The 22,808-nt window shown below is 57.2% G+C and overlaps 7 protein-coding genes across 7 annotated transcripts; 5 read left to right on the top strand and 2 right to left on the bottom strand.

The window, feature by feature from the left end:
* Positions 1-540: 540 nt before the first annotated feature.
* Positions 541-2,010, top strand: GGS23DRAFT_593963 (nicotinate phosphoribosyltransferase; the record flags this gene model as incomplete). Its single annotated transcript, XM_051518096.1, has 2 exons — positions 541-736; positions 803-2,010. The coding sequence occupies 2 exons, from the start codon at positions 541-543 to the stop codon at positions 2,008-2,010; spliced, it is 1,404 nt and encodes a 467-aa protein (XP_051374499.1).
* Positions 2,011-4,511: 2,501 nt separating this feature from the next.
* GGS23DRAFT_354783 (uncharacterized protein) lies at positions 4,512-5,893 on the top strand. The gene is made up of 2 exons (XM_051513173.1): positions 4,512-5,136; positions 5,224-5,893. Exons 1-2 carry the CDS (start codon positions 4,931-4,933, stop codon positions 5,780-5,782), a joined length of 765 nt encoding a protein of 254 aa, XP_051374498.1. The 5' UTR covers positions 4,512-4,930; the 3' UTR covers positions 5,783-5,893.
* GGS23DRAFT_354841 (uncharacterized protein) lies at positions 5,887-6,594 on the bottom strand. Its single transcript, XM_051513174.1, has one exon. It carries the CDS (start codon positions 6,476-6,478, stop codon positions 6,005-6,007), a length of 474 nt encoding a protein of 157 aa, XP_051374497.1. The 5' UTR covers positions 6,479-6,594; the 3' UTR covers positions 5,887-6,004.
* Positions 6,595-7,972: 1,378 nt separating this feature from the next.
* GGS23DRAFT_354886 (uncharacterized protein) lies at positions 7,973-9,072 on the bottom strand. Its single transcript, XM_051513176.1, has 2 exons — positions 8,622-9,072; positions 7,973-8,545 (listed from the first exon to the last, which is right to left on the bottom strand). Exons 1-2 carry the CDS (start codon positions 9,023-9,025, stop codon positions 8,062-8,064), a joined length of 888 nt encoding a protein of 295 aa, XP_051374496.1. The 5' UTR covers positions 9,026-9,072; the 3' UTR covers positions 7,973-8,061.
* Positions 9,073-11,967: 2,895 nt separating this feature from the next.
* Positions 11,968-13,680, top strand: GGS23DRAFT_354750 (uncharacterized protein). The gene is made up of 2 exons (XM_051513172.1): positions 11,968-12,391; positions 13,138-13,680. Exons 1-2 carry the CDS (start codon positions 12,059-12,061, stop codon positions 13,510-13,512), a joined length of 708 nt encoding a protein of 235 aa, XP_051374495.1. The 5' UTR covers positions 11,968-12,058; the 3' UTR covers positions 13,513-13,680.
* Positions 13,681-15,388: 1,708 nt separating this feature from the next.
* Positions 15,389-16,336, top strand: GGS23DRAFT_554136 (uncharacterized protein). Its single transcript, XM_051515512.1, has 3 exons — positions 15,389-15,576; positions 15,800-16,058; positions 16,258-16,336. Exons 1-2 carry the CDS (start codon positions 15,541-15,543, stop codon positions 16,010-16,012), a joined length of 249 nt encoding a protein of 82 aa, XP_051374494.1. The 5' UTR covers positions 15,389-15,540; the 3' UTR covers positions 16,013-16,058; positions 16,258-16,336.
* Positions 16,337-17,366: 1,030 nt separating this feature from the next.
* On the top strand, positions 17,367-19,035 carry GGS23DRAFT_354690 (uncharacterized protein). The gene is made up of 3 exons (XM_051513171.1): positions 17,367-17,618; positions 17,686-18,253; positions 18,405-19,035. The coding sequence occupies exons 1-3, from the start codon at positions 17,474-17,476 to the stop codon at positions 18,973-18,975; spliced, it is 1,284 nt and encodes a 427-aa protein (XP_051374493.1). The 5' UTR covers positions 17,367-17,473; the 3' UTR covers positions 18,976-19,035.
* Positions 19,036-22,808: the final 3,773 nt, after the last annotated feature.

Below are 22,808 nucleotides of genomic sequence, written 5' to 3'. Positions count from 1 at the left end.
GCTTCCGCTGCCTCATCATCCAACCCTGCTTCGATTCTTCCATACCCCTCTATTTCCTCCTCCCTCCCTACGACGCTTCGCTACCACGCATCGTGATGTATGTGGGGGGTGACGCATCCTGCTACTGGCGCGCCGCACGCTGCGACACCGAACACACAAGGCGCTAGGTAGCCAATGATCTGAGTCATTTTATCTCTGGTTCTTTTTCGTCCTCTTCTTCTGCCATTGATGTCTCCGGATAAGACAGCATTAGGAGGAATACTATAGAGGTGAGAGGTCCAGACCGACACACGACGCCATACCTACATTAATCTGCCTGGCAAGGCTCAGCGCCCAGGACTATACCCTTGATACCCCCCCCCCCCCCTCCCCCCAAAAGCAAACAGTGAGCCCACTCGTTTTTCCAAGCCAGGAAAAATCGACTGGCTCGATCTCGAGATTATCACAACACGATTAATCGCTCTTATATACTCATAAACACTTTCTCCTCCCCTAACTCACCTCTCGCCCTTTTTCTACGGCCCCAGGACCACAGCCGGCATGGATTTCAACTGGTCTACGCCCTTTCCCGAGGGAGTCATCTCCTTCCTCGATACCGATCTATACAAGCTGACCATGCAATGCGCTGTCTTGAAATACTATCCACATGTACCTGTCACCTATGCCTTCACAAACCGCACCCCAGAGAAGAAGCTGTCGCGCAGAGCTTTTGTGTGGCTCTGTGAGCAGATCGGCAGTGAGTCCCCAATGACCAGTCCCTCCTGCGCATTCTGATTTACCACTGTCTGACTCCGCGCCGCAGAGCTTGGCAACATTTCGTTATCCGAGGAGGAGCTCCGCTACTTGCAGACGCATTGCAAGTATCTCCCGGCTTCCTATCTTGGGTTCCTCAAGGAATTCCGACTGAAGCCGCGCGATCAACTAGTCCCGACTTTCACCCCCATAGGCCGGGGCACCGGAGCCGCCGACGAGTTGGGTGATGTCCACATAGACATTCGCGGCAAATGGGTGGACACGATTCTGTATGAGATCCCGCTCCTCGCCCTGACATCCGAGGCCTATTTCAAGTTTATGGACCGGGATTGGAACTACGACGACCAGGAGGACAAGGCATACCGCAAGGGCATAAGACTCCTAGAAGCTGGATGTATCCTCTCCGAATTTGGTACTCGGAGACGGCGCGACTATCATACACAGGCCTTGGTATTTAGAGGCTTGGTAAAGGCCAGTAGGGATGCGCAAGCGCGCGGTTTGGCGGGACGGCTCTCGGGAACTAGCAATGTCCATCTAGCGATGCGATTCAACCTACCACCGGTGGGAACCGTTGCGCACGAGTGGTTCATGGGTATCGCAGCCATAACAAACGATTACAGGCGGGCGTCCGAGGAGGCGCTGCGTCGTTGGGTCGGCTGCTTTGGTGAGGGCGTGCTAGGAATCGCGCTAACCGACACCTTCGGCACGCCGGCATTCTTGAGAGCGTTCAGCAAGCATATTGAGTATATGCCGGGCACTCCTAACATACCCCCTTTGAAAGACGGCACTAAACCTACGACGTCACCTCGGACGTATGCCGAGATCTACACTGGCGTCCGTCAAGACTCGGGCGATCCCGCCGATTTTGTGAAGTTGATGCGCGAGTTCTACGAGAGCCAGGGGATCAAGGACAAGAAGACCATCGTTTTCTCCGACTCGCTTGACATCGAAAAATGCATCGAGTACAAGCGAGTATCCGAAGAATACGGCTTCCAGCCCTCCTTTGGTATTGGCACCTACTTGACAAACGATTTCGTTCAGCTGAGCACGGGGAAGAAATCCATACCGCTCAACATCGTGATCAAGCTCAGCTCCGCCGGCGGAAACCCGGCTATCAAGATCAGCGATAACGTTGGCAAAAACACCGGCAACCAGGCGAAGGTCGAGGAGGTTAAGAAACTGCTGGGTTACGTCGAGAAAGACTGGGAAGGGGGAGACGAAACGGCGAGGTGGGGCAAGGCAGACGACGCTGTCTAGCCGTGAAGGGGTCGGCGCGGCGGGCAGTATAAACACAGTAAACGAGGCCATCGAGTCAGCTGCTATTGAACTAGTTGGTGGTTTTGCTTTGAAAGTCATAGTGAGCCGCAAATGAACATTTTTATTGCACCGCGCCCTGACCGCCGTCCCCCACTGACCATGCACTTATTGTTGTAGGGTGAAGACTTTATTCATACGTATCTGGACGCTGCTAGGTTAATAGGCCACCGCCATAGTTAAGAGAAGGACTTAATAGAGAGAGGTGCTATCGAGTTGAGTCGAGACAAGCTTAGCAGCAACGCAACTCGTCGTGGCATCCGCCTGGTGCGATACGCGTGGCAACGATTGTGGTCTAGACACTATTACCTATATGACGGCACTCTTTATCCCGCTCCCGCCTACCGCTGCCTCCCTTGCCGTCATAACAACCCGCTCCTCTCCGCGCTTCGCCTCGCCCTCCCGTCCCGGCATCCGTCACGGCACCCGCTGCGCTTCGCTGCCAACCTCGCCCTCGCCGACTGCGTCAAGTGCAACCAAAACATTAGACTCCCCTCTCCTCCTCTAGCACAGCGCCAGGAGCCGAGCGGGATGTCCCGGCCGCCACTACGTCTTAGAGGCTCTTCTACACCGTACCGCTATTACAAGGCAAAAGACACCGCCTATGTATGCTCTGCGGAAACACCAGCGGGAGAAAGGAGCGCAGCGGAGAATCCCGAGAACTGCTAGAAGCAAAGGCGAGACGACTACCTACTCCCGCGTAGAAAGCCCTACACGGCCCTCCCTAATCCACCAGCGTGGGTGTCGCGGTTGGGAGCTCGACTTCTGAGAGGTCTCATGCTTTCACAGATGTGTCCCAAAAGTCGATGGATATACAAACGAATATATCCAATGATAGAAGAAGGGGACAGTAGGGAAAGGTAATTTCTATGTGAAATAAATGAAAAGTATATTACGCTTTAAGTTTGCCGGTTTCATGCAGACGCCTCTTCTCGTATTCCCCCCTCTGCCTCTCCCTTATCCCCTACACGTCTTCTTGTTTTAGGGGGGTCCGTATTATTTTCTGGGTGATATCGGGTTGTACTCCTATCGTCGTGATATATAATAACAACGAAGGCTTAGACGGCGAGCGCAGGTATAGTCAGTCCAGTCGGGTTTGTGGGATTGATCAAGTCAACGAGCCATTTCCCTTCTGTAACATAGGGATCAGCCCTTATACTCTTACGTGACACATTCTAATGCGCATATCTGGGTGACTGAACGGATTTCGCGTGTCTTGGGCACTGCTTACCTGACATTAGGCTTTGGGTTATCCCTTTTCAATGAGGCTTAGGAGGGTATATCTGGCCGTGAACAGCTCGGAGGATATCTGGTTCACGTTCGCCGCGCAATGGGTGCCTTAATACAGCTTATTGTCTAGTTGTCCATACAATATACTCAATATACTTACACTTTTACTCCTCAGCTTCTCTCCGTCCCTCAGAACCGTCGTCTCGGGCGCCTCAGATTTGCCTCTGGGGATCGCCTCTGAGAGGAGCTGGAGGTTAGGCACGGCACAGGGGCAGGAAACTGGCCACGCCTGGCTTATTCGCGTATCGCGCTGCGGTAACTACGACATCATACTGATTGGGTCACGGCCTTGTTATTAAGGTATCCTGGTAATACCTTGCGCAGGCTTTTCCGTTTTAAATCCGGCACGGCCACGGATGACGCTTGCTTGAAGGCGAGTCGGATGGCCAGCCAGCTACCAGCCAGACCTACTAAGATGGTGGTATTAACGAGAGCCCGCAGAGGAGCGAGACTCGTGACGCAAAAATGAGACCACGGCCGAGGAACGAGTTTGTCGGCACATGTTTACAAGGGCTCTTCACGACACGGATTTCGTGAGCACGACCTATTGTCCGCAGATCGTGCCGCCAAACTTCGAGCACAGAGAGTATTTGACCTTCTTTTGTAAAGAGAAATTACGTGCCGAGGAGAGAGGTCCGCGGAAGCGAGAGGGCGAAGGGGCGGGTGAGGAGATAGATGAAGACCCAATGTTATACTTGGGTCAAGGTAACTCACGACCTCGAGGCATCTGGTGAGGACTTCATTCTGTCAGGGTATTGTAGGTACATCTCGGGCGGTGCCGACGGTGGAGTACGTGAAAAAGAGGGGGGATGGATATCGTTGGGCGGGGTAGCTTGTCGTCGCGTACCTATAGGTAGGTAGGTAGGTACCTTAGGTGTCTGCTCTGCGCTGTACTGATAGGTACCCGACAACCCCCGCATCCCCGCCGCGTCAACTGCTCTACCTACCTGATGGAAGGTACCCAAGGTACCTACCTAGGTGAAAGTACCTGACCTTATGTAAGGTACACGCGCACTCCCCGCCCGGCTAGCCACTCCGCGAGCTCTCCTCCTCGGCCTCCCTTTCGCCACGCTGACGTCTGCCGCTCTCTACCTTAGGCACCTAGCTATAGGGCTATACACGCAGAGCGTAGAGCTATAGCACGCTGCGCTGAGTCTGGATACATCGTGGGTTTCCCTTCTCTCGCCTTGATCGCGTTTATCTCTCCCTTCCTACAACAACCGCAGCCGGCCGTGCTCTCATCTCAGCACCGCATCGCCCTCGCTGTCTCGGCCTCTCTCTTACTGGCCCCTCGCATCCGCGCAAGCCCTACCCCTTTCCTTTCGTTGACCCACCACGGCGACTCATCCGTCTAGGTAGGTGATTTCTTCTCCTTTCACTTTCCGCGTTGTGCCGTATCCGCGCGCGGTGCAGCTGCATGGAGGATGAGCCGACGTGACGGCGGAATAGTTCAGTCTGTCCTCCTTCGGCCTTGGTGTCTCTCGGGACGACACTCCCCATAAAAACACGGATATATGCCTGGCGCTCGAATGGCCGAAGCTGACGCGGCATGTAGTATATATACTCTCCCGTGATGTCGGCCAGCGCTATGCCCGATAGTCTTGCTAGGGCACCACGCCGCCGCAAGCCAACGAAGACCTGGCTCATCGAGGAGAACGTGAGGCTCCTCTTCCTTATCATGCATGGGTATGACCGCCACATAACGGTCAAGGGGTGGAAAGCTATCGGCGACAAGGCCCAGATCGTTTTCAACGGGAAGTACACCGAGTCGGCGGTCAGGTAAGCGTGACGTCTTTCCTTCTTCGCTCGAATCCGATCGGGAGCCGTCCAGGCGCTGGACCTCGGAAGTCTAACTCTCACCCCTAGGCAGCAGTTCCGGAAGCTGCGCCGAAAGTTCTTCAACGATTACGGCGACAAGATCGGCTACGGCAACAAGGCCGAAGTCGACAATGAGCCCATCCCCAAGACCCGCAAGGCCCGCAAGACTCCTAAGACTGCGGTCCTCGCTGGCCGGGAGCCCTCTGTCGTAATCATAGACGACGACAGTGATGAGGACTCTAGCGGCGAGGGCCAGAGCGACGCGCCAGAGGCAAAGAGGGCCCGAATTGCGCTACCGGAAGCCAATGACGACGATGCGCCCGCTCCCGTTCCCGACCCTGACCCTGACCCTGACCCCGAGGTCAGGCCCGAGCCCGAGATCGTGTCCGACCCTGAACCGAAGCCTAAGACTGAGACTGAAACCGAGCCCCAACCCGAGCACTGGCATCAGGATGAGCTCGTGCATCGGCATCAGCATCAGCATCAGCATCGGCATCAATATCCGCATCAGTATCGGCATGAGCCTGAACGCGGCACCGACGGGAAGGAGTATTCTAGCGACTCTAGCGACTCTAGCGACTCTAGCGACTTAGACGGCGTCATCTAAGAGTCGTCTTGGAACCGCCGCGGCTTCAGGATCCCAGGACCCCGAGAAGGCCAGAAGGTCGTAGAAAGTAAAAAGTCGAAAGATAATCTGAAAGCATTATTTTGAAACAGATGCCCGGTTCGGCAGGCAGCCATCTCTGCAAGGTAGCTGCAAGCTAGATGTACGAAAAGGGGAAAAAGAAACGACGATAAAAAAAAGGAAAAGCTCGTAGACGTCTCGAAATCAAGATGGATTAGGTTGACGACCAAATAGGAATCCGAGGGCGACGATCCCGAGTCGGTATGATCCAATGGTTAGGACCGGGGGGTAGAGGGTGGTTCGCGAGCTGAACATCCAAGTCACGCGTGCGGGTCGGGATGTAGGAGACCGTCCTGTTTTGCCAGCTTGTAAACACGCCCATGTCCCCTTATTATTGCGCAACGAGATGCAGGCGTCTTCGCCTGAAATCCTTCCGTATGTAGGGGTCCTTAGGAGATTTCTCGCGTGGATGCGTGTGCGCGTGCGCGCGTGTGACTGGACGAGTCTATTCGCAACGTGTATAGAGAGAGAGAGAGAGAGAGAGAGAGAGAGAGAGAGAGAGAGAGGAGAGAGAGAGGAGAGAGAGGGAGGGAAACGGAGGCGAGGAGAGAGGAGAGATGTTTTTTGAGGGTCCATCCCACGCTGCAGGGAGCTTTCTCCCGTGTGCCTCGACAACATTGGCCCGTCCAACGGTCGCGATATGCTGGGGCCAGAACTGGCCGGTGCTGGGTCCCCTCCTCTCTCCCCTTGTGGCCCGCTCCGCGCCTAGTTTTTGTCCCGAGCACACCATCACCGTGACCGTGACCCTCCCCGAACGGCCTGTCGCCTTACCAATCGTCGCCATGTTCTGGGCGTCCGTCCTCCTTACTCTCCTTCCGCAACGGGACGCTAGCTGTGCCGCGATTTGCCTATGTGGGCGAGGATGGACGAGTCAGAGAGAGAGAGGGAGAACTATGGCTCACAACACTTATACAAATCAGCTATAGACCGATTTTCTCTCTGCCTCTCCCTCCCTCCCTCTGTCTCCGTCTCTTTCGACATTAGTTCGTATCGTTTCCCCCACCACTACCACCACGATCGCTACGACCACGACCACGACTACCAACCGCTACTACCACGACTACCGCCACTACCACCTCCTCCTCCTCCTCCCTCTCCGCCCTCTTCCATGTGACTCAGCGATATCGCTTCACCCCGTCCCTTGCGGGACCTAGAGTAAGCAAGCTCAAGCTAAGAACTTGGCTATCCGTCGCCGTAACGCATGTGAAAGAAAGACAAAACAAAAAAACCTCGTCACCTCGCTGTCCAGACCACAACGATCTCTGGTTCACACGGCAGCTAGTGCTAGCCGCTTTCTTCTAGAATGAAACAGGGGAGCCAGCGAAGTGGTCCCCTTGGGTGAGGCTTTAAGTGCGGCTCTCGCCAATGCCAGATATCCAAGCAGGCCTCGCGATCCCTAGCGTGGAGGGCGTGTGATAGGAATCCGAGGACTCCCGCTTCTCATCTTCTCGCTTCCCTACCCTCCCCTTCCTTCTAGCCGAAGCGGGCGTGCTATAACACTCGACCGGCGTAACAAGGTCTCGATTACCCGAGTAGTCGGCGATTCCTTAGTTGTCTTTTGCCCCTATCGACCCGCCCCACGAAGATCCCTCCCCCCACCTCCTAGGACCCCGGGGCAGACGTCGCCCACGTCGCCAAGTTCGCCGGGCCTGAGACGTGTAGTATCGTTATGTCTTAATCCTAACTGCTCTAGACGGATACCCGGTAAGGCTGATGGACGGGAGATAACCAAAGGCGCAAAGGCCGTCGAACCTATCTCTTGAGTCGGCAGTAGCGTCGGCAGTGATGAAAGGGGGCAACCCAATCTCTTTCTCGAACACGTCCTAGTTTCAAGCTGCTCCTCCCGCGCCCGTCCAGGTGTGAGTCAGCTCCCCGACCCGTGTCGGCGACTACTCATGCCCGACTGGATAGAGAGGAATCCTCTTTCCAAGGGTTTCTTCTCCTCAACGGAATCCTGTTCCGTTCTTGCTGTCCGCCTGGAGACTAGGTAGACCCGGGGGTTCCTAGATGCCCATGCACACATATCTTTCGAGAGCGCGCGCGAGACGGGCCTTGCTCCGATGGGTTGCCTCCCGGTCCGGTTTCAATATTAAACAAGTGTCAAGTATTGCCCGGCAGGCACCAGCCAGTCCCCCCAGCCGCGCCTCCGGGGAATTTCCACGACGCAGGCGATCGATCGACCAGGACAAGCCTGGTATGCCTCATCCAGTGTGCCGCCTCTGCCACGCCGGGCGACGTCGCCACCAACGTTCGACTGGCTGCAGGGAGCTTCCTATTTCTCCGTGTCGAGGCGGCCTAGAATCACGGCATGGACCTAGCAGCCGCAGTCGCAGCCTTAGCCCAGCGACCAGGCCTTCGACATCGTGATCCACGAGCTCCGTGTGGTCGTACAAGATACTGACAGGCACCGACCCTGTGCAAAAAAAGAGACGGATAATTATAGAGGAAAGTCGACATCCGAGCCCGCAATTCGACAGATATCTTGCGTAGTCCGTGGTCTCTCTCTCGCCATCCTCTCTAGCCCAGCTACCTATTCCGGACGGGGGGTCTACCCCCCCTTCCGACCCCCCCTTTTTTCTTCTCACTTGCCTCCCTTGATCTAGACACATCGCGTCTGTGCTACTCCATGATAGAGAAATTTTTTTTCCCCCATGCTCCCCTAGGGGGAGGACCAAGCGAGAAAGGGTGCAAGAACAAGTGTCATCTTAGCAGGTATCATTCGGGCAGGTAAGAGGCTATCACGTAGGTAGGGATTACGTATCGTAACACGTTGATTGTCCTCCCGCGGGAGTGTCGGATAGGCGAGCCCGTCCGTCTAGACCATCGCGGGGGACCAAGGCCGTCACGGTTCCCTCGCCCTGTATGGATCGCTTCCGAGGTTGACGTCGAGGACATTCGTAGCCCCAACCAGCTCTCCGTGCTTCGTAGCGGTCTCGCGGTCTGCTTTTCGCCGTCTTCGCCGTTCGCCTTCTCCTGCTTCGGGAACTCGCTGCACGGGCCGGCCAGTGCCCGCCCGAGGTGCCAGATGACGAGGACGAGCAGCAAGGGCAGGCGATCCATCGCGTGGGAGGTATGCCTCGTGGGGCGGAATCGGGCTCGAAGGCGTAATCCCTCCCGCACATTCTGCAATACGGTATATGATTCGAAGCTATAGCGTAGCATCATGGTCAATACTCCCCGCGTACGCGTGTGTTGCGTGCGTGGTGTAAGAGCCGGGGGGGGAGGGTAGCAGGGGAGGGGGGAAGCGGGCAGGGGGGCGGGCGGAATGGACCTTATCGTATAGCAACGCACCGTTATGAGCGCCAAGACGACGTAAAGGGCAATCTGCAGCGGTCTCCAATCCCTTGCGTTCTGATGGCCGGGCGCCAAGACACTGCTGCCGCTGCCGCTGTCGCCGTCAGGGGTTGGCAGTGGTGGCAGTGGTGTTAGGGGTGCTGCGGCCCCCACGGCCGCAGCGCGCCGGTGGAATGTGACTGCGAAGGGCGAGGGCGAGCAGGACGACGAGCTGCTGGAGGCCTAGGCCGGCGAGGGCAAACGTCGACGCCGATCTAGACGGCCGCGGCGCCGGCGCCGGGGCGAGGCCCATGGTGCCGCCGACGCCATGGACGACGAGGGCGACGGGCGCCGGGCTGGCGCGCGTGCCTGCCGGCTAGTCGAGCCAGGCCAGCCGCACGAGCGTCGTGGACGCGGACGCGTCGACCCGCAGCAGGAACAGCAGCACCTGCGTCGCCGGCTGCGTGCGGGCGTCTCCCACGCGCCGCCAGCACCCATGCGATGCGCAGGGCGTCGCCTCCCGTGGCCGCGGGCCGTGTTTCATCGGCCGAGACGAAAGAAGGCACAAGAACCAAGAACAAGGAAGGCCAGAGAGAGGAGGGGGAAAAAAAATAAAAATAAACACGAGCGTAAAGGGCGAGGGCGACGAGCTGCCGCGCGAGGCGAGGATGAGGCGGCCGCAGCCGCCTACCTGCCCCTTGCAGCTGCAATCTCCTGATATCTGTATATCTCCTGACCTGGCCCCTGACTCGCTTCAGCCGTGCCAGACAGGCAGGTCGAGCCCTTTGCGCAGCTGAGTCTCTCTCTATCCTCCCCACTTGCCCCCCTAGTAGACTACCTACGTACAGCTTACATACCTTGCGACGGCGGCGACGAGGTGTGCCGCGAGCTGCGGGTCGTGCGCAGTCGCGGCAGGCAAGACGTCGCAGGCGTGGGCCGGCACGTGGGCGGCGGCGGGCCCGGCGGCCAGTCCCAGTCGTCGTCGTCGCGCGCGCGCAAAGCAAGCAGCGGCTTCGCGACCGCCGGCGCGGGCCGGGCCGGGCCGGCCGCGGAGGCGCCGCATCCTCGTCGCCGCGATCGTCGTGCGCTCTGCTGGACCTCGGCTGACGGGATCAGGCTGGGAGGGGAAAAGAGGGGGAGGGCGAGGGCGAGCCTCGGAAAGGGTCTCCCGGCGGTCGGCGGCGTCGCGGCCTTCACTCTCTTTGCCTCAACCTTGCCCCTCCCTATCTCTCTCTCTCTCTCTCGCTATCTTTCCGTAAATGTATGTAAGATTCGAGATAGGTGTCATGCATTATTCCAGAGATTCCCGTCTTTTTCTTTTCTTCTTCTCCTTCCTCTTCTTTTTCCTTCTTCTCTTGCCCTCGCCGTCTGTTACTGTTCGCGCTTCCTCCTTCGAAGAAAGGCAAGTCTCAGCGAGGCTCAAGTTGCGGTGAATCAATAGGGCCAGCAGGGGTGAGTGTGAAAAAAAAAAACAAAACAATAGATCAACAGCTGGCGTATGTGTGCGATCGTGACACGAAGATGATATTCGAGATGTCGTGTCGCCCGAAGAAGGGGGCGACTCGGGGACCGACTGGCTGTCGACTCGGGACCCGGCTCGGAACAGCGAATCGTCTCAACAGAAGGGCACCGTGGCTTACAGGCAGCAGCAGCAGCAGCTCGGGATTGGGATTTGGAGATTGGAGAAGAGACTAGAGGGCGACGGGACGCGAGTAGCGTATCGAGGAGAGCTTCTCCGCGTGGTCTGGGTCGGGTCGGGTCGGGTCTGGCCTGGCCTGGCCTGGGCGGATGGGATTTGCTCTGCTCTGCCCGTCCATCTATCGACGGCGTCTGCACGTCGGGGCAGCTTTGGTCGCCACCGCCAGCTACATATACCCCAAGACGGGAACTTCCTGTGTTGGGACGGACCTACGCAATCGTGCGCGGCTGGAGATAGCCTCAATGCGTCGAACGAGCCCTGCTCGAGGCAGTGTCGCGCCTAGACCCGTGGAGCACTATATGAAAAGCCGGGGTTTAGAGCCTCACGAACGTAGGTATATTAAGTGCCACCTCCACGTGTGCTCTCAGCGGTATGCTGTACGATTCCGCCTCTGCGCCGCGTTGGGCAGCATTGCGTAGCAGTTCGCGCCTCTGCGCACGGGGACATTATCGATCGTAGCTTGTCTCTCTCTATCTCTCTCTATCTCTCTCTCTCTCTCTCTCGTCTCCTCTCGCTCTCTCTCCTCCGACCCTCTCCCTCTCGGTATAGCGTGGCGAGATAGCGTGAGGGGGGGAGATCAAGCCTCGCAACGCCTCGTAGGGCCCGATTCGCCTCCTCGCGTGGCCCTTTGAGGCTCACACTCTGCAAGCATTGGCTTCACCGTGCAAGACAATAAGATGCTGACGAATCTGCGGGTCGAGTCCGTCTCCTCTTCCCCCCCCCCCCCCCCCCCCCCGGCCCCCGGTCAGCCAACCCCCTCCCCCTTGCCAGAGAGTGCATGTAGATCTCGCTGTAGACCCGGCTGGAGACCAGACGATCATACGCCGCCGGCCGCTAGCGTGCGGTGATACTGCAGCGACTTTAGTTCTTTGTACGTATTCTCTACGACGGATTCCGTGCAGTTCTGGGTGCGTGGGCCGTGTTGCTGCGCGGGCGAGGTGGTTCGTAACCTGGATTTTCCTCAACACACGCCATCGCCCTCTGCCTGGCCTTCTGCGCATCAATGCAGGCGGGTTCGGATTGCTGCGATGTACCTACATGTGAAGACGATGTCCGCTCGTGCGTGCCGCCGTTGTCGAGATGCGTTTTCAATCATCTGCAGCCCTGGTTCTACGAGCGAATCCTGATTCCCCACGAGTCGCGCTGAGACTTGCCTATGCTGAGCCGCGTGGCGCTCGAGGGCGAGAAAAAGCAGTGCGTAGATATGTAGATTCATACTGGGAACGATGAGGAGAAGGAGAACGTCGACGGCCGTCGACATACCGTGCGGTAACCACGCAGGGTCTTCTCTCTCTCTCTTTTTCTTTTCCCTTTTTTCTTTTTCTCTTTTCCCTTCGTCTACGTCTCCACCACCCTCCTTTTCTCGCCCTGTATGCGGTTTCGTCCGTCTCTTTTCTTTTTCTCCTCTTCCCGTCTTCTTCTCGAAGGAGAGAACAACACTCTTACTGTTCTCTAGGACTGCGCTGCATGGCTATTGGCGACGGAAGAGTCGAGCGGGATGGAATCGGGATGCGACGAAGATCACAGAGAGAGGAGAATCCCACCCTGACCAAGACAAGGTACAGATGTACCCCCCTCTCCTCCGTTCCCTGCCCCCCTCTCTTCTCTTCCTTGACCCCTGGACAGAAGAGACTCTCTTCAGGGGGTCGGTTCGCTTGTGGTTGGGTTATGCCAAGCTTCGTCGTGGCCCCCCTGGTCTCGTCTCCCAATCAAGTGCCTTCGTCTGGTCGAATACACCGTTCTCGCTGGATGATGCCGTGGGATTTCTAGGTAATCCTGGGCTCCATCTAGCCACACCTATTTCTCGTTACCTTCTCGTTACAGTTCACCTCGCATCTGTCTCCCGGGCTCATGATAAAGTCACAGCTATGCATTACGCTCGCGGGCTAACTGGCTAGCCGGCTGACTGGTTCATACGTCTCCCTTACCCGTCCCCCCCCCCCTTCCTCTTCATCACACATCGCGGTGTGGCGGTTGCCGGACCCAGAGCTTCTTTCGCCATCTATCTCTGAAGGTGCCTCGGCTGGTGACCCCCCCACTTGGTACCATCTCCTCTCTCGTTCCCTCTCCCCTTCTCCCTCTCTCTCCATGTCGCCCTCCGAACCGGAAGTGTTTCGGGCTCTCGTGGCCGGGGTGCGGGAAATAGAGAGGGATTGAGGGGGAAGAGAGTGCGCGAGAACGCGAGGTTTCGCGAACCCTCCTCGGCCAGGTTCCCTCCTTGCCTGCAACCCACCAGCCGGAGGGTAGGTGGACAGAAAGGCACGCTTGTGCATTGCATTCGCCGTGCTAAGCGAGTGGCACGCAGGAGCCGTCGACGACCTATCGTCTATGTCTTGTCGAAGCTCTCGGCTGGCTTCTAGAAGACGCATGTTCTCGAAGAAACCCGCCGAGGGTGCTAGAGTGCCCGCCTCAAGTTACGGAAGAGCGTCGTCACCCACTCTTGGCCTCACGAGGGGAGAAAAAAGAAGAAGGCAAAGGAACACCGGGAACAGCGCGATGCCTTCCGGATTTGGGAAGTGCCATTTTCGAGTTGCGAGATTGCGTACGGCTACGGTATGCCTCGCAGAGGAAGAGCTATTTCTCGAGAGGAGCCCAAGAGGACGGCAACATAACAACGTCCGGGAATGCGAGTCTGCCCTGTTCTCGAAGCTGGGACGAGAGATTCCGGCTCGACTTCTAACTCGTCGCGGCTGGCAGTGCCCCTTTTCCTCCCACCCTTCCCCGGACGATAAGTCGCGCTACCATATCACCCGGCTTGTCGGAGGACCCTGAATTCCCTTTCTCTCTCTCCATATACCGACGTCCATCACACCTTGACGAGAAACCCTGCTGCAGATCCGCTGAACACCTACGAGAGGGCAGCAGTTCTATGTACTACAGTCGTAGCCGTGTCTGAACTGATATGTGACCAATGCCAGCCAGTACGTACCAGAGCTGACCTCCCCGGATGCTTGGAGACGGGATCTTATGCTTCTGATTAGAAGATTGATTGCTCTCGTGCTTTGCCGAGAGTCTGTCATCTATTTCCGAGCTCCCGGTAACCTGCCCCGTTTGCTACTATGCAAACGCATCGATCCCCCCCGGGGGGGCCGCGGGCGGCCGGGCGAGCGAGAGAGCGGCCAGCACGTTTCCCTCGCCCCCCTCCCCCCTCCCCCTCCACTCGCTCCCCGCTGCCTCGCTCCGATACTGGACATCCTGGTCCTCGGGGCAGGCAGGTCTCGCGTAATTGGTGTGGACGGGAAGAGTAGAGGTACCTAGCACTTGCAGATCTCATTACAAATGACATGGGAGAAGGGGGGAGGGGGAGGGGGGCAGCGCGGGAGAGCGACAGAGACTGAGAGAACGGAGACTTCTTCTTAGCGATCTCCGGACCCGGACGCATCGCAGCTCGGGGGCACCAGGTGTGGGAGCGCAGCCGGTGTGCACCCTTTGGTCGTCATCGTTCTGCCTCGGTCGACCCCAACCCAGGCCGTCCGAGGAGATGATACTGGCCATGCTCGCTTGTGTGCACCTGCACGGGGTTTTCTGACTCGCGCTATTCGAGTTGGGACCAACCCGAAGCTGAGCCGTCGCTGGTTCTCGTAGCTGTATTCGGCTGTATCCGAGTCGATCATTTCCGCTGACAGGGCCCCTTCTGGTTTCCTATCAGTTACCTGCCTACCCGTAGATTGTGACCACGAGCTTCGTATGCCCGTTCGCTCGTGTATATGTATGCAGTGTAAGGAGGCATGTAAGCATGTAATGCACGTCTGGTACCGTAGCCATGAAGCGTCACCCTTGGCTCGTGCCGGGTAGCAGATTTGGGAATATCCTGCCACCACGCTGCGTCATAGAAGGCGAGAGGCGAGCGGGGGCGAGTGTCAGAGCAGGCAGCGTTCTTCCTGTTCTTCTTGTTGTTCTCGATCTTCTTCCTCGGCTCTCGTCCTCTGCCTCTTCCCATTCTCCTGACCGCACCGAGCGGGCCGTAAGTATATAATTGGTACGGCCTAGGCTCGTGAGCGACCTGAATAACGTCAGCGGCTTCTGCGTATGGGAGGAAACGGAAAAAGGAAAATTAAGGGACTTTGCTGCCGTCGTAATGGTGGCGTCTTGCCATGGGAATGTGGGCCTGGGCAACACACTCTATTCCCCATCGCCGTGTCGTGCACGCCCAGGCCTATGGCAGAAATTATGGAGGAGGATTGTAGTTCTGACAGGCATGATAGAGATGAACGACATGGGGTGTCTGGACCAATGAGGCCGGCACACTGATCACGACCCCGGCCGGGCGTGGGCAGGCCCCGATACGCTCTCCATGGTGGCCGTGGTGGTGCCCGTCCTTCCCACCGTCTATACTCGAACAGGAAGGCCTGATCGTCCAAGGCATATGACGTGCAGAATCTCCTGTCTCAGTCGAGATTTGAATTGCTCGACGAGATAGAGAGACGCCTACTCAGTGGGAATTGTGTTATCAAACAGATCACCACTACTGCTGCTACCACCACCACCACCACCACCACCACTACCATCACTACCATAGGCACTACTACCCTCCTGCTGCCTGCCTCGCCCCCTCCCCTCCCCCCAAATGCTAGGCAGAGAGATCTGCTATCGAGTCTCGTGTCTGATCGATCAGGAACAGTAACACGGGATGCCTATACAAGGCAGGTAACTACATTACCCGACGACATGATAACGCTATGACTCTGTGATTTGGGTTTGTTGGCGGATGGCGCCAGATTCGCAAAAACTTGCGGCAATCCTGCTATTGTGACAATGTTACCATCAGCGAAGTTCTACCAACGGTGTTGGCCTATAACGACAGCGGGATACGAGCTTCGAGTCAGGTGCGTTGCGTATCTCGACGGTGTCGGGTAACGGTGGTAGCAGCGGAGGTAATAGCAGTAGCAGTAATGGTGGTGGAGGCCGTCGTAGTGGTGGTGATGGGCAGAAATGGTAGTATGTAAGTGGTGGGTATGCCTACCTACATAGGTAGGACCAATGGATATTTCCTTTCTTCCCTTCTTCTTTCTCTTTTTCTTCTTCTTCTCTCCCTCGGCCAGGACACGCCGGCAACAAGGGCATGGGCCGGCAGGACACGCAGGTTGGATGGATGGGACAGGGCCTGTCGACTTTCTGTAACGGGGGTTTTCGTGGGTGGCGGTAGTGTAGGATCAGTGCCAAGACAGGGACCTTCTTAGCCGTGGCCGTCCAGCGAACCGTTGAACCTGAGGCCTGGTCATATACCTATGTACCATGTAAGTGTCGTAGCCTGTAGAACAAGGACGTATGTATGTGTGTATATGCACATTGGTACACTTGATTCCAAGGCCATGCCTCCGCTGGACACCTTGCGGACACTCGGAGCGACCCCTGCTCGCTTCATGACCCTGAGGCGAAGCAAGCCACGATGCGTCTGGTAGGTTATTGAATCTTATGTACTTACATATGTACCTACATACTTACGATGCCAACAACCCCTGCCCCTGCTCTGCGCGCGCCCCCGGCGGAGAAGCTGTCCCAATACATCACTTACATAGCAGGTAGGTAGGTACCTACAGCTGCAGGACCCTCAGAATCCGAGCTAATCTTCCTCACGCAGCTCGATTCCGCACGTTCCAGGGCTAGAGAGGGAGAGGAAGAGGGAGGGAGGGAGAGGAGAGAAGGAGAGAGAGAGGAGGGGGTGTCAGAAGAAAGAGTCTCCCTCGGCAAGTCACACCTCCCATGGTCTAGCCTGCGAACCACGCAGGCGATCCGTCATGTCAACCAGGTGGTCTGGGCCTGGGGGGCTCCTCTCGAGATAGCCAACCAGCCGGCCTTGGACAGCACGGTATTCGGCCAACTCCTGCCTATCAAGCGGCGTAACAAGGAGAGAGACGACGGACAGAGAGAGAGGCAGAGAGACAGGCAGGTAGATAGATCGAAAAAGGGGGACGGGAGAGATAGGATAGGGTAGGCTGGCCACCTATCGGGTTGCCATCGTTGACTTGCAGTCCCAACACAAATATCCCTGGCTCGTATGTGCGTGTGGATGTGTGTATGCGTGTAAGTGGGTGGGTGTTGATCGGCTACTGGGATACTCTCAGATTTCGTCATGTTTCTGGATGGGTAGCGCTGGCCCCATTAGCTGAACGCTCGGCAAGATCAGATGCATACTGGGGAGGGATAGGAGGAGGAGGGAGGGAGGGGGGGGGGGGGGGGCGTGTAGGGGAAGAGAGGCGTCCGTCATCTCGTTACCGGGTTTCGGAGGCGGAGGCGTCTAGCAGAGAGAGAGCTCTACCTACTTCTAGGGCTATTTATTTCCGTCGCCGCTAACTTCTCGTCAGTCGAATTAGGACATAAGGGATCCATCGGCACCACAGTCTGATCCTCCTGGATCATTTCTGCAGTCAACCAACTTTCTGTGCTACTTCCACATTTAGGAGTTGCCATGCTTCTGACACCCATGCTCTAAGTCAGGAATACTGAAGACATCCGGGGCGCGTGTTACATTTAATCCCCCTACTACTTGCTCGACTTAAGTATCGGCCTCTCCCCCACCCTCACCACATACAACTACTGCCGCCGTTGTTGGTGTTGTTGATGCTGCTGCTGTCGTCCTCGCTGTCATAGTCACTTCCCGCCAGCTACCATACCAGCACTCCTCTTCTCTCGACACAGCCATGTCAGGGACAGCTTCTCCCCGCAGCGGTCGGCCGCTGACAACATCGTACGTGGATCTCATGAAGCCGGACGAGGACTGGAGAAATCTGCCCGATGCAGCAGAGCGGAGGAAGATCCAGAACCGCCTCGCCCAGAGGGCATATCGTGAGTTCCCCGCCGCGTGTAGTGGCACACTTGCATGAACTCGACAGGAGGCTGACCGTCTCTACAGGACGTAATATGCGGGATCGGACCAAGGAGGTGGAGAGGCTGAAGAAGCAGCTCCAACAGCTCCAGCAGTCCATGAACGTAGCGGATCCCTCAACTACACCGCCGCCTGAGCACGAGCTTCCTTCTGGCGGCCGGAGTCCGTCTAACCTAGGGGACGTGTACACACACAATGCGGATGCAGCGGCCTCATCAGCATCAGCGACGACACCGAACGGATCGCGGCGGATGGGCGAGTACATCCAGGCCTGGTCTCACGCGTCCGGCTCGGAACAGCTGCACGGGCTCGGGCTCACGACGGACGGCGAGCGCCCCATGGGATTCGACACGACGTCCTACTTCCCTCACGTCCAGGCTTCGAACGACGTCGTGACCGATCTCCCCTCAACGCACGCCCCGAGCCGGCGTGCCCGCGCCGTCACCACCAATGTCGCCACGTCGAACGTGCAACCGCATCCTCACCACCTACGAAGTAATAGCATACCGCCGATCTACTCGTCTGCTTGCCCCTCCCCCATGTCCTGGGGGCAGGGTGCTGCCGAGGGCCACGACGGGCTCCGCGTCTCTACCAGGTAAGCCAGCCAGCCAGCCACCGAGCCATCTAAACCCATGCCCCATGCTCGGCAAAAAACGACAAAAACCACCACCCCACTACCACCGCTACTTTGCACGAGAATTTCCCTCCTCTCGCTTCCCTCGCAGCTAACCGCGGTTACGTAACAGTTTCAACGTATACAACAGCACCGAGGACATGCCCATGTACCACGCGGAACCGACGTATTCGCTCGACGACGGGGTCTCTCGCAGCGCCGCGAACGCGTACGCGACCTCGCCGGAGTCGGCCGACCTCAGCAGCTCGGCGGGCTGGTCGCCGCTGGACCGGAAAGCGGCGGCCGCGGCCGCCGTGAGCGCAGGCTCGAGTGGGCGCCCGGGCAGCTCGTCGCTGGCGTCGACGTACCTGACGACGCCGAGCAGCGCGGGCAGCGGCGGTGGCGGCGGTGGCGGCGGCGGCGGCAGCGGCGAGAGCGGCGTGCCCGAGACGACGGCGCCGCTGCTGCACTTCGCGATCGCCGGCGGCCACGTCGACACGCTGCGGCTGCTGCTCCAGCGCTACGACGTCAACGTCAACAGCCGCGACAGCGCCGGCTACACCGCGCTGCAGCGCGCCGTCATGGCCGGCCGCACCGACATGGCCGCCATGCTGCTCGAGCGCGGCGCCGTCGTCGACAACGACGACAGCTGGGGCGCTGCCGCCGTCGACATGGCGAGCCATCCCAAGATGGAGACCCGATAACCAGTCGTAGCCGGTTAAGGGTTGTTTTGATTTTCTACCTATCTGCCTCGTCTGTCCGACTCGCCAAACACACATTTTCTCCATCTTGCATTGCCATGCATGCCTTCCCTCGAATGCCGTTACGGAGTGTACGTCGTCACGTTCCCGACTGTTTTATCTTTATTTATTATCTTTTCCCCTTCATACTCTCCTTCTTTCGCCCTCCTTCTTTTCTTGCTTGTCTTCTCTTCCACACCTTTTTTTTTCTTCTCTTCTCGTCCTCTTTCGAATCGGGCTTCTCGATTTTCTCTCTCGTCCCCGCCTCCTGCGCAACTCTCTAATGGGGGAGCACGGGGCCACCGATGTGCGAATAACACGCCCACCGGGTTGTAAGGGTGTGTGAACGCGCGTGTGTCTATCGAGCTGTGCATGAGACATGGGTTGGTTTCGATGTACACAGCAAAACGAGCGAAGCACGAGCTGCTTCGATGGGAGGAAGCCCTAGCCCATACATGCATACATACACACGTACATGCACGATGCAGCATGGGTCGGGCAATCCTCGATCATGACTTTTTTTTCTCTCTCTCTCTCTACTATTTGCCAGGGTGGTGGGAGGGGGGTTGTTTGGATATACATACCATGCCTGCAGTCAGGTCAAAGTACATATAGGATAAGGAGCGAGCGAGAAGGAGGGGGGGAATAGGATCTTTTTTTCTTTATTTGTTGGAGGACAGGGAGGTTTACTTGATGGAGTTGGCGCTCTCTGGTGTGGGTGGACTTTTTCTATACCCGAGGCACAAATGGGTTTACTCTGGATTTTACAAAGCGTTAAACAAAATGTCTTCTACCAGGAAGTGCCCTTGGGTCTCGAGAGACAGACAGCTATTACGGGAAAAGAATTCTACTTTACTGCCTGCCTATTCTTCTCCGCAGAGACGATTCCACGCACGTATGATTCTTGTCCTCGAATACGCAACAGTGCCGAGGGCCCAGACGGACAAAGACACCACTGCTGGGTTTAGCTGCAGATCTACTACGTGCACCATGGATGTGAAGCGAAGCTTGGTATCCTCCTGAGACCAGGGCCCCCCGGCGCATGTGGTCGAAGTGGGCCGGGCGATCTTCGACGATGAACTCCCTCCTCCCACCCCTCCTTGCCTTCCTGTCTCCCTCCCGCTCTCTCTCTCTCTCTCTCTCGTTCCCACCCTGAGCAGAGGGGATGGCAATCTCAGAGATTCCGCTCTTGTTATCAGGACGGTCTCCGGTAATGTATCTTCGCAGGTTCTTGATGAAGGGACCCCCCACCCTCCCCCTGATTCCCTACCCCATCAGAATACGACCTCACAGGTTGAGGGCTCCAAGAGCTAGGACCGCATCATACGGGATAATTTCGTATGGCACCAAGCTTTCCAATCCACAGAAATCTCTTGTGCCGCTCGACAAACGGAAATGAACCAGAAGGAATTCCGAGATGGGATTCACGGGGGGGGGCCGGAGCTACCCCGACGGACGGGCGTGCCAGATTCGTTGCTCGCCCCGCCACGGTATACCTGCCATATGACCTACGTGCTTGATAACGATGCGCATTATCGAGGGAGGGGAAGCAAGATGACGAGACGCCAATGGTGGTTCAAAGGCGCGGTGCCCACACCGGAGGGAACTATACCAGAGTCAACCTCGGGATTTTAGGCGAAAAGGGAGGCCAAGTCCACGGTGGGCTATCACCCCCCTACCCTCTGCCACCCCCCTTGCCCTCTATGATCTGCTTCCTGTGCGCACGCATACATATACGCGCGTTTACCTGAGGCCCCCCGGGCCAGTTCGTCAATTAAACGAATTGCACAGAAACACGGAGAGAGAGAGGGAGGGACAGAGGGGGAAAGGGCTTAGACACCCGAACCTCGCGTTGTGTCCCCGTCACTTTGATTATGGCGAAGAGGGGTTATTGCGGCGGGCTGGTGGCTGCGGGCTATGCCGCTCGCACGACGACTGAGGAAACCTAGGATGCAAACTGGGCATCTTTTCCGCGGCCGAGGCACAGGCTCTTCCTCCTGGGTCTTGACTGGAACTTTGTCGGCCTACACGGGCGCAATCCCACGGCCGGTAGGGGATTGCATCCTACAAAAGCACCTGGCAGGATAGGTGCTTGTTAGGTTCTTATTCCCCTGTGCCCCTGGCCACTCCACCTGTTGCTGGTTTCACGCCAAGTAACGTTAAAATAGGCACCCCCAGATCTACATTGTCCATCTCGTTGTGGGGTTGAGGGAAAGAGGGTGTAGCCGGCCGCCCGAAGCTATCATCTCGGCTTGCTCCGCCCTGTGCGCGCGTTCTTCCCTGGCGGTCCTATATGTACCTATCTCACAAAGCTGTCGTCACTGGCTGTGCTCGACTTGCTCGGACTGACGGAACGAAGTGGCACAGCAGACGACGAGGAGCCTAGGCAGACATGTAAGATGCTAGTGGTTCTGGCTCGAGTCTGACCAACCGGCCTAGCGGTCTATTGTGCGAGGCTGACGATGGCAGCACCAGCAGCGTCAGAAGCAGCACCAGCACCAGCAGCCAAGGGCGGGGTTAGAAGTTGGAGAGAGATGTGCCGTGTAAGAAGAGCATGTGCGGGTTTCCTGCGAGTTTCGACAGACGTCTTAACGCCTTTCGGCTCTGCTAAGTGATTTGCCGTAGTCTTCCGAAACCACGACAGCGCCCAGCTTCACGCACGACTCAGTCGACCAATTGTAACCCCACGCACGTTTACGCCGTCAAGGGGGTCACACCGCAGACCTGCGGAACAGGAGCGAGGTGTGCCAGGAACCGTCGACAGTCCTATATTTTTAGACACGAAGCACTCCCAGAGTCATTCCCCAACAGCCACCATGAGACCTTATACTGTGGACCTTCCTCGGCAACTAGAGTAGGGGAGTGAGGAGACAGCAGACATTGTCAAGGGGCCTGAAGGATTTCTTCATTGCAAGGTATAAATTAACCTTATCACTCACCACGTGGGTGTCGAGCTAACCAACATCCACGTTGTGAGAGAGCAACACTGCCTACGCTACACCCTCTCTTCTTTCGTACCCCTGGAAGGATGGGCTCCTCGAAGATAGGCCAGCGCCATTAATCAGCACATGGGGGTGGTGGGTTGGTTGGCGGGTTGGCTGGTCGGCGAGATATCTCCAAGCCGGTGTTCCTTGCGGGACCTCCAAATAGATTTTATTCCGCTAGCTGGGTGCCCGTAAGATGTAGGTAGGAAACGAAGGTATGGTGTAGTTCCTCGGTAGGATCCATGTAAGCTACCGCATCACACCAATAAGTCTCTCTCGTTAGCTGTCCTCACACACATGCCACCCCTCCTTTTCTCTCCCGCACCCTCTCCCCTCTCTCCTGCGCCTGTGTTCTGCCTCTCTCTGACACACGCACACGCACGCACACCTATACGCCAAAACAGGCCAGAATCTTACGGCATCATGTACTGCAACCCACTGGCAGAAAGTGGAGAGACGATAGCGTCTCTTTCTTACGAATCTCTGGCATTACTTGCGTGCAGTCTAACCACCAAACTACCGTCGCGCTGTTTCATTGTTGAACAAACCCCAGATTCTCTTCAGCCTTATAGTAGTAAGTACATATCCACGGCCACATGGCAGGAAGGGCGAACGTCGCAGAGGGCCCGTCTAGCCGGCCGGCTGAGGAGAGTAGCAGTAAGGAGAGCAGCAGAAGCAGCAACAGCACACACATGATACACGGAGCGAGCAGGTTGTGCTCACGTCTTCTCAACCCTGCAACATCGCGTGGCCAGGGCAAGGGAAGTCGGCTGAGCCAGCCAATGCTACGTACGTACCCGCAACAACAATACA

Source organism: Durotheca rogersii, assembly GCF_024521655.1.
Source record: "Durotheca rogersii strain YMJ 92031201 chromosome Unknown GGS23scaffold_4, whole genome shotgun sequence".
Taxonomy (NCBI): domain Eukaryota; kingdom Fungi; phylum Ascomycota; class Sordariomycetes; order Xylariales; family Xylariaceae; genus Durotheca; species Durotheca rogersii.
This window is presented reverse-complemented; position numbering and strand designations above follow the sequence as displayed.

What these genes read in the sequence shown, in the direction of transcription:
- GGS23DRAFT_354841 (XM_051513174.1), bottom strand. Translation starts at nt 6,478, where the DNA reads ATGTTGTCGAGGCACACGGGAGAAAGCTCCCTGCAGCGTGGGATGGAC.
- GGS23DRAFT_354690 (XM_051513171.1), top strand. Translation starts at nt 17,474, where the DNA reads ATGTCAGGGACAGCTTCTCCCCGCAGCGGTCGGCCGCTGACAACATCG. An exon ending in CCTCGCCCAGAGGGCATATC is followed by an intron (nt 17,619 to 17,685) that starts GTGAGTTCCCCG and finishes CCGTCTCTACAG; the next exon opens with GACGTAATATGCGGGATCGG. An exon ending in GGGCTCCGCGTCTCTACCAG is followed by an intron (nt 18,254 to 18,404) that starts GTAAGCCAGCCA and finishes GTTACGTAACAG; the next exon opens with TTTCAACGTATACAACAGCA.
- GGS23DRAFT_554136 (XM_051515512.1), top strand. Translation starts at nt 15,541, where the DNA reads ATGGCGCCAGATTCGCAAAAACTTGCGGCAATCCTG. An exon ending in AAAAACTTGCGGCAATCCTG is followed by an intron (nt 15,577 to 15,799) that starts CTATTGTGACAA and finishes ATGCCTACCTAC; the next exon opens with ATAGGTAGGACCAATGGATA.
- GGS23DRAFT_354783 (XM_051513173.1), top strand. Translation starts at nt 4,931, where the DNA reads ATGTCGGCCAGCGCTATGCCCGATAGTCTTGCTAGGGCACCACGCCGC. An exon ending in TACACCGAGTCGGCGGTCAG is followed by an intron (nt 5,137 to 5,223) that starts GTAAGCGTGACG and finishes TCTCACCCCTAG; the next exon opens with GCAGCAGTTCCGGAAGCTGC.
- GGS23DRAFT_354750 (XM_051513172.1), top strand. Translation starts at nt 12,059, where the DNA reads ATGAGGAGAAGGAGAACGTCGACGGCCGTCGACATACCGTGCGGTAAC. An exon ending in CCCACCCTGACCAAGACAAG is followed by an intron (nt 12,392 to 13,137) that starts GTACAGATGTAC and finishes AGTGGCACGCAG; the next exon opens with GAGCCGTCGACGACCTATCG.
- GGS23DRAFT_354886 (XM_051513176.1), bottom strand. Translation starts at nt 9,025, where the DNA reads ATGATGCTACGCTATAGCTTCGAATCATATACCGTATTGCAGAATGTG. An exon ending in AGGACAATCAACGTGTTACG is followed by an intron (nt 8,546 to 8,621) that starts ATACGTAATCCC and finishes TTGTTCTTGCAC; the next exon opens with CCTTTCTCGCTTGGTCCTCC.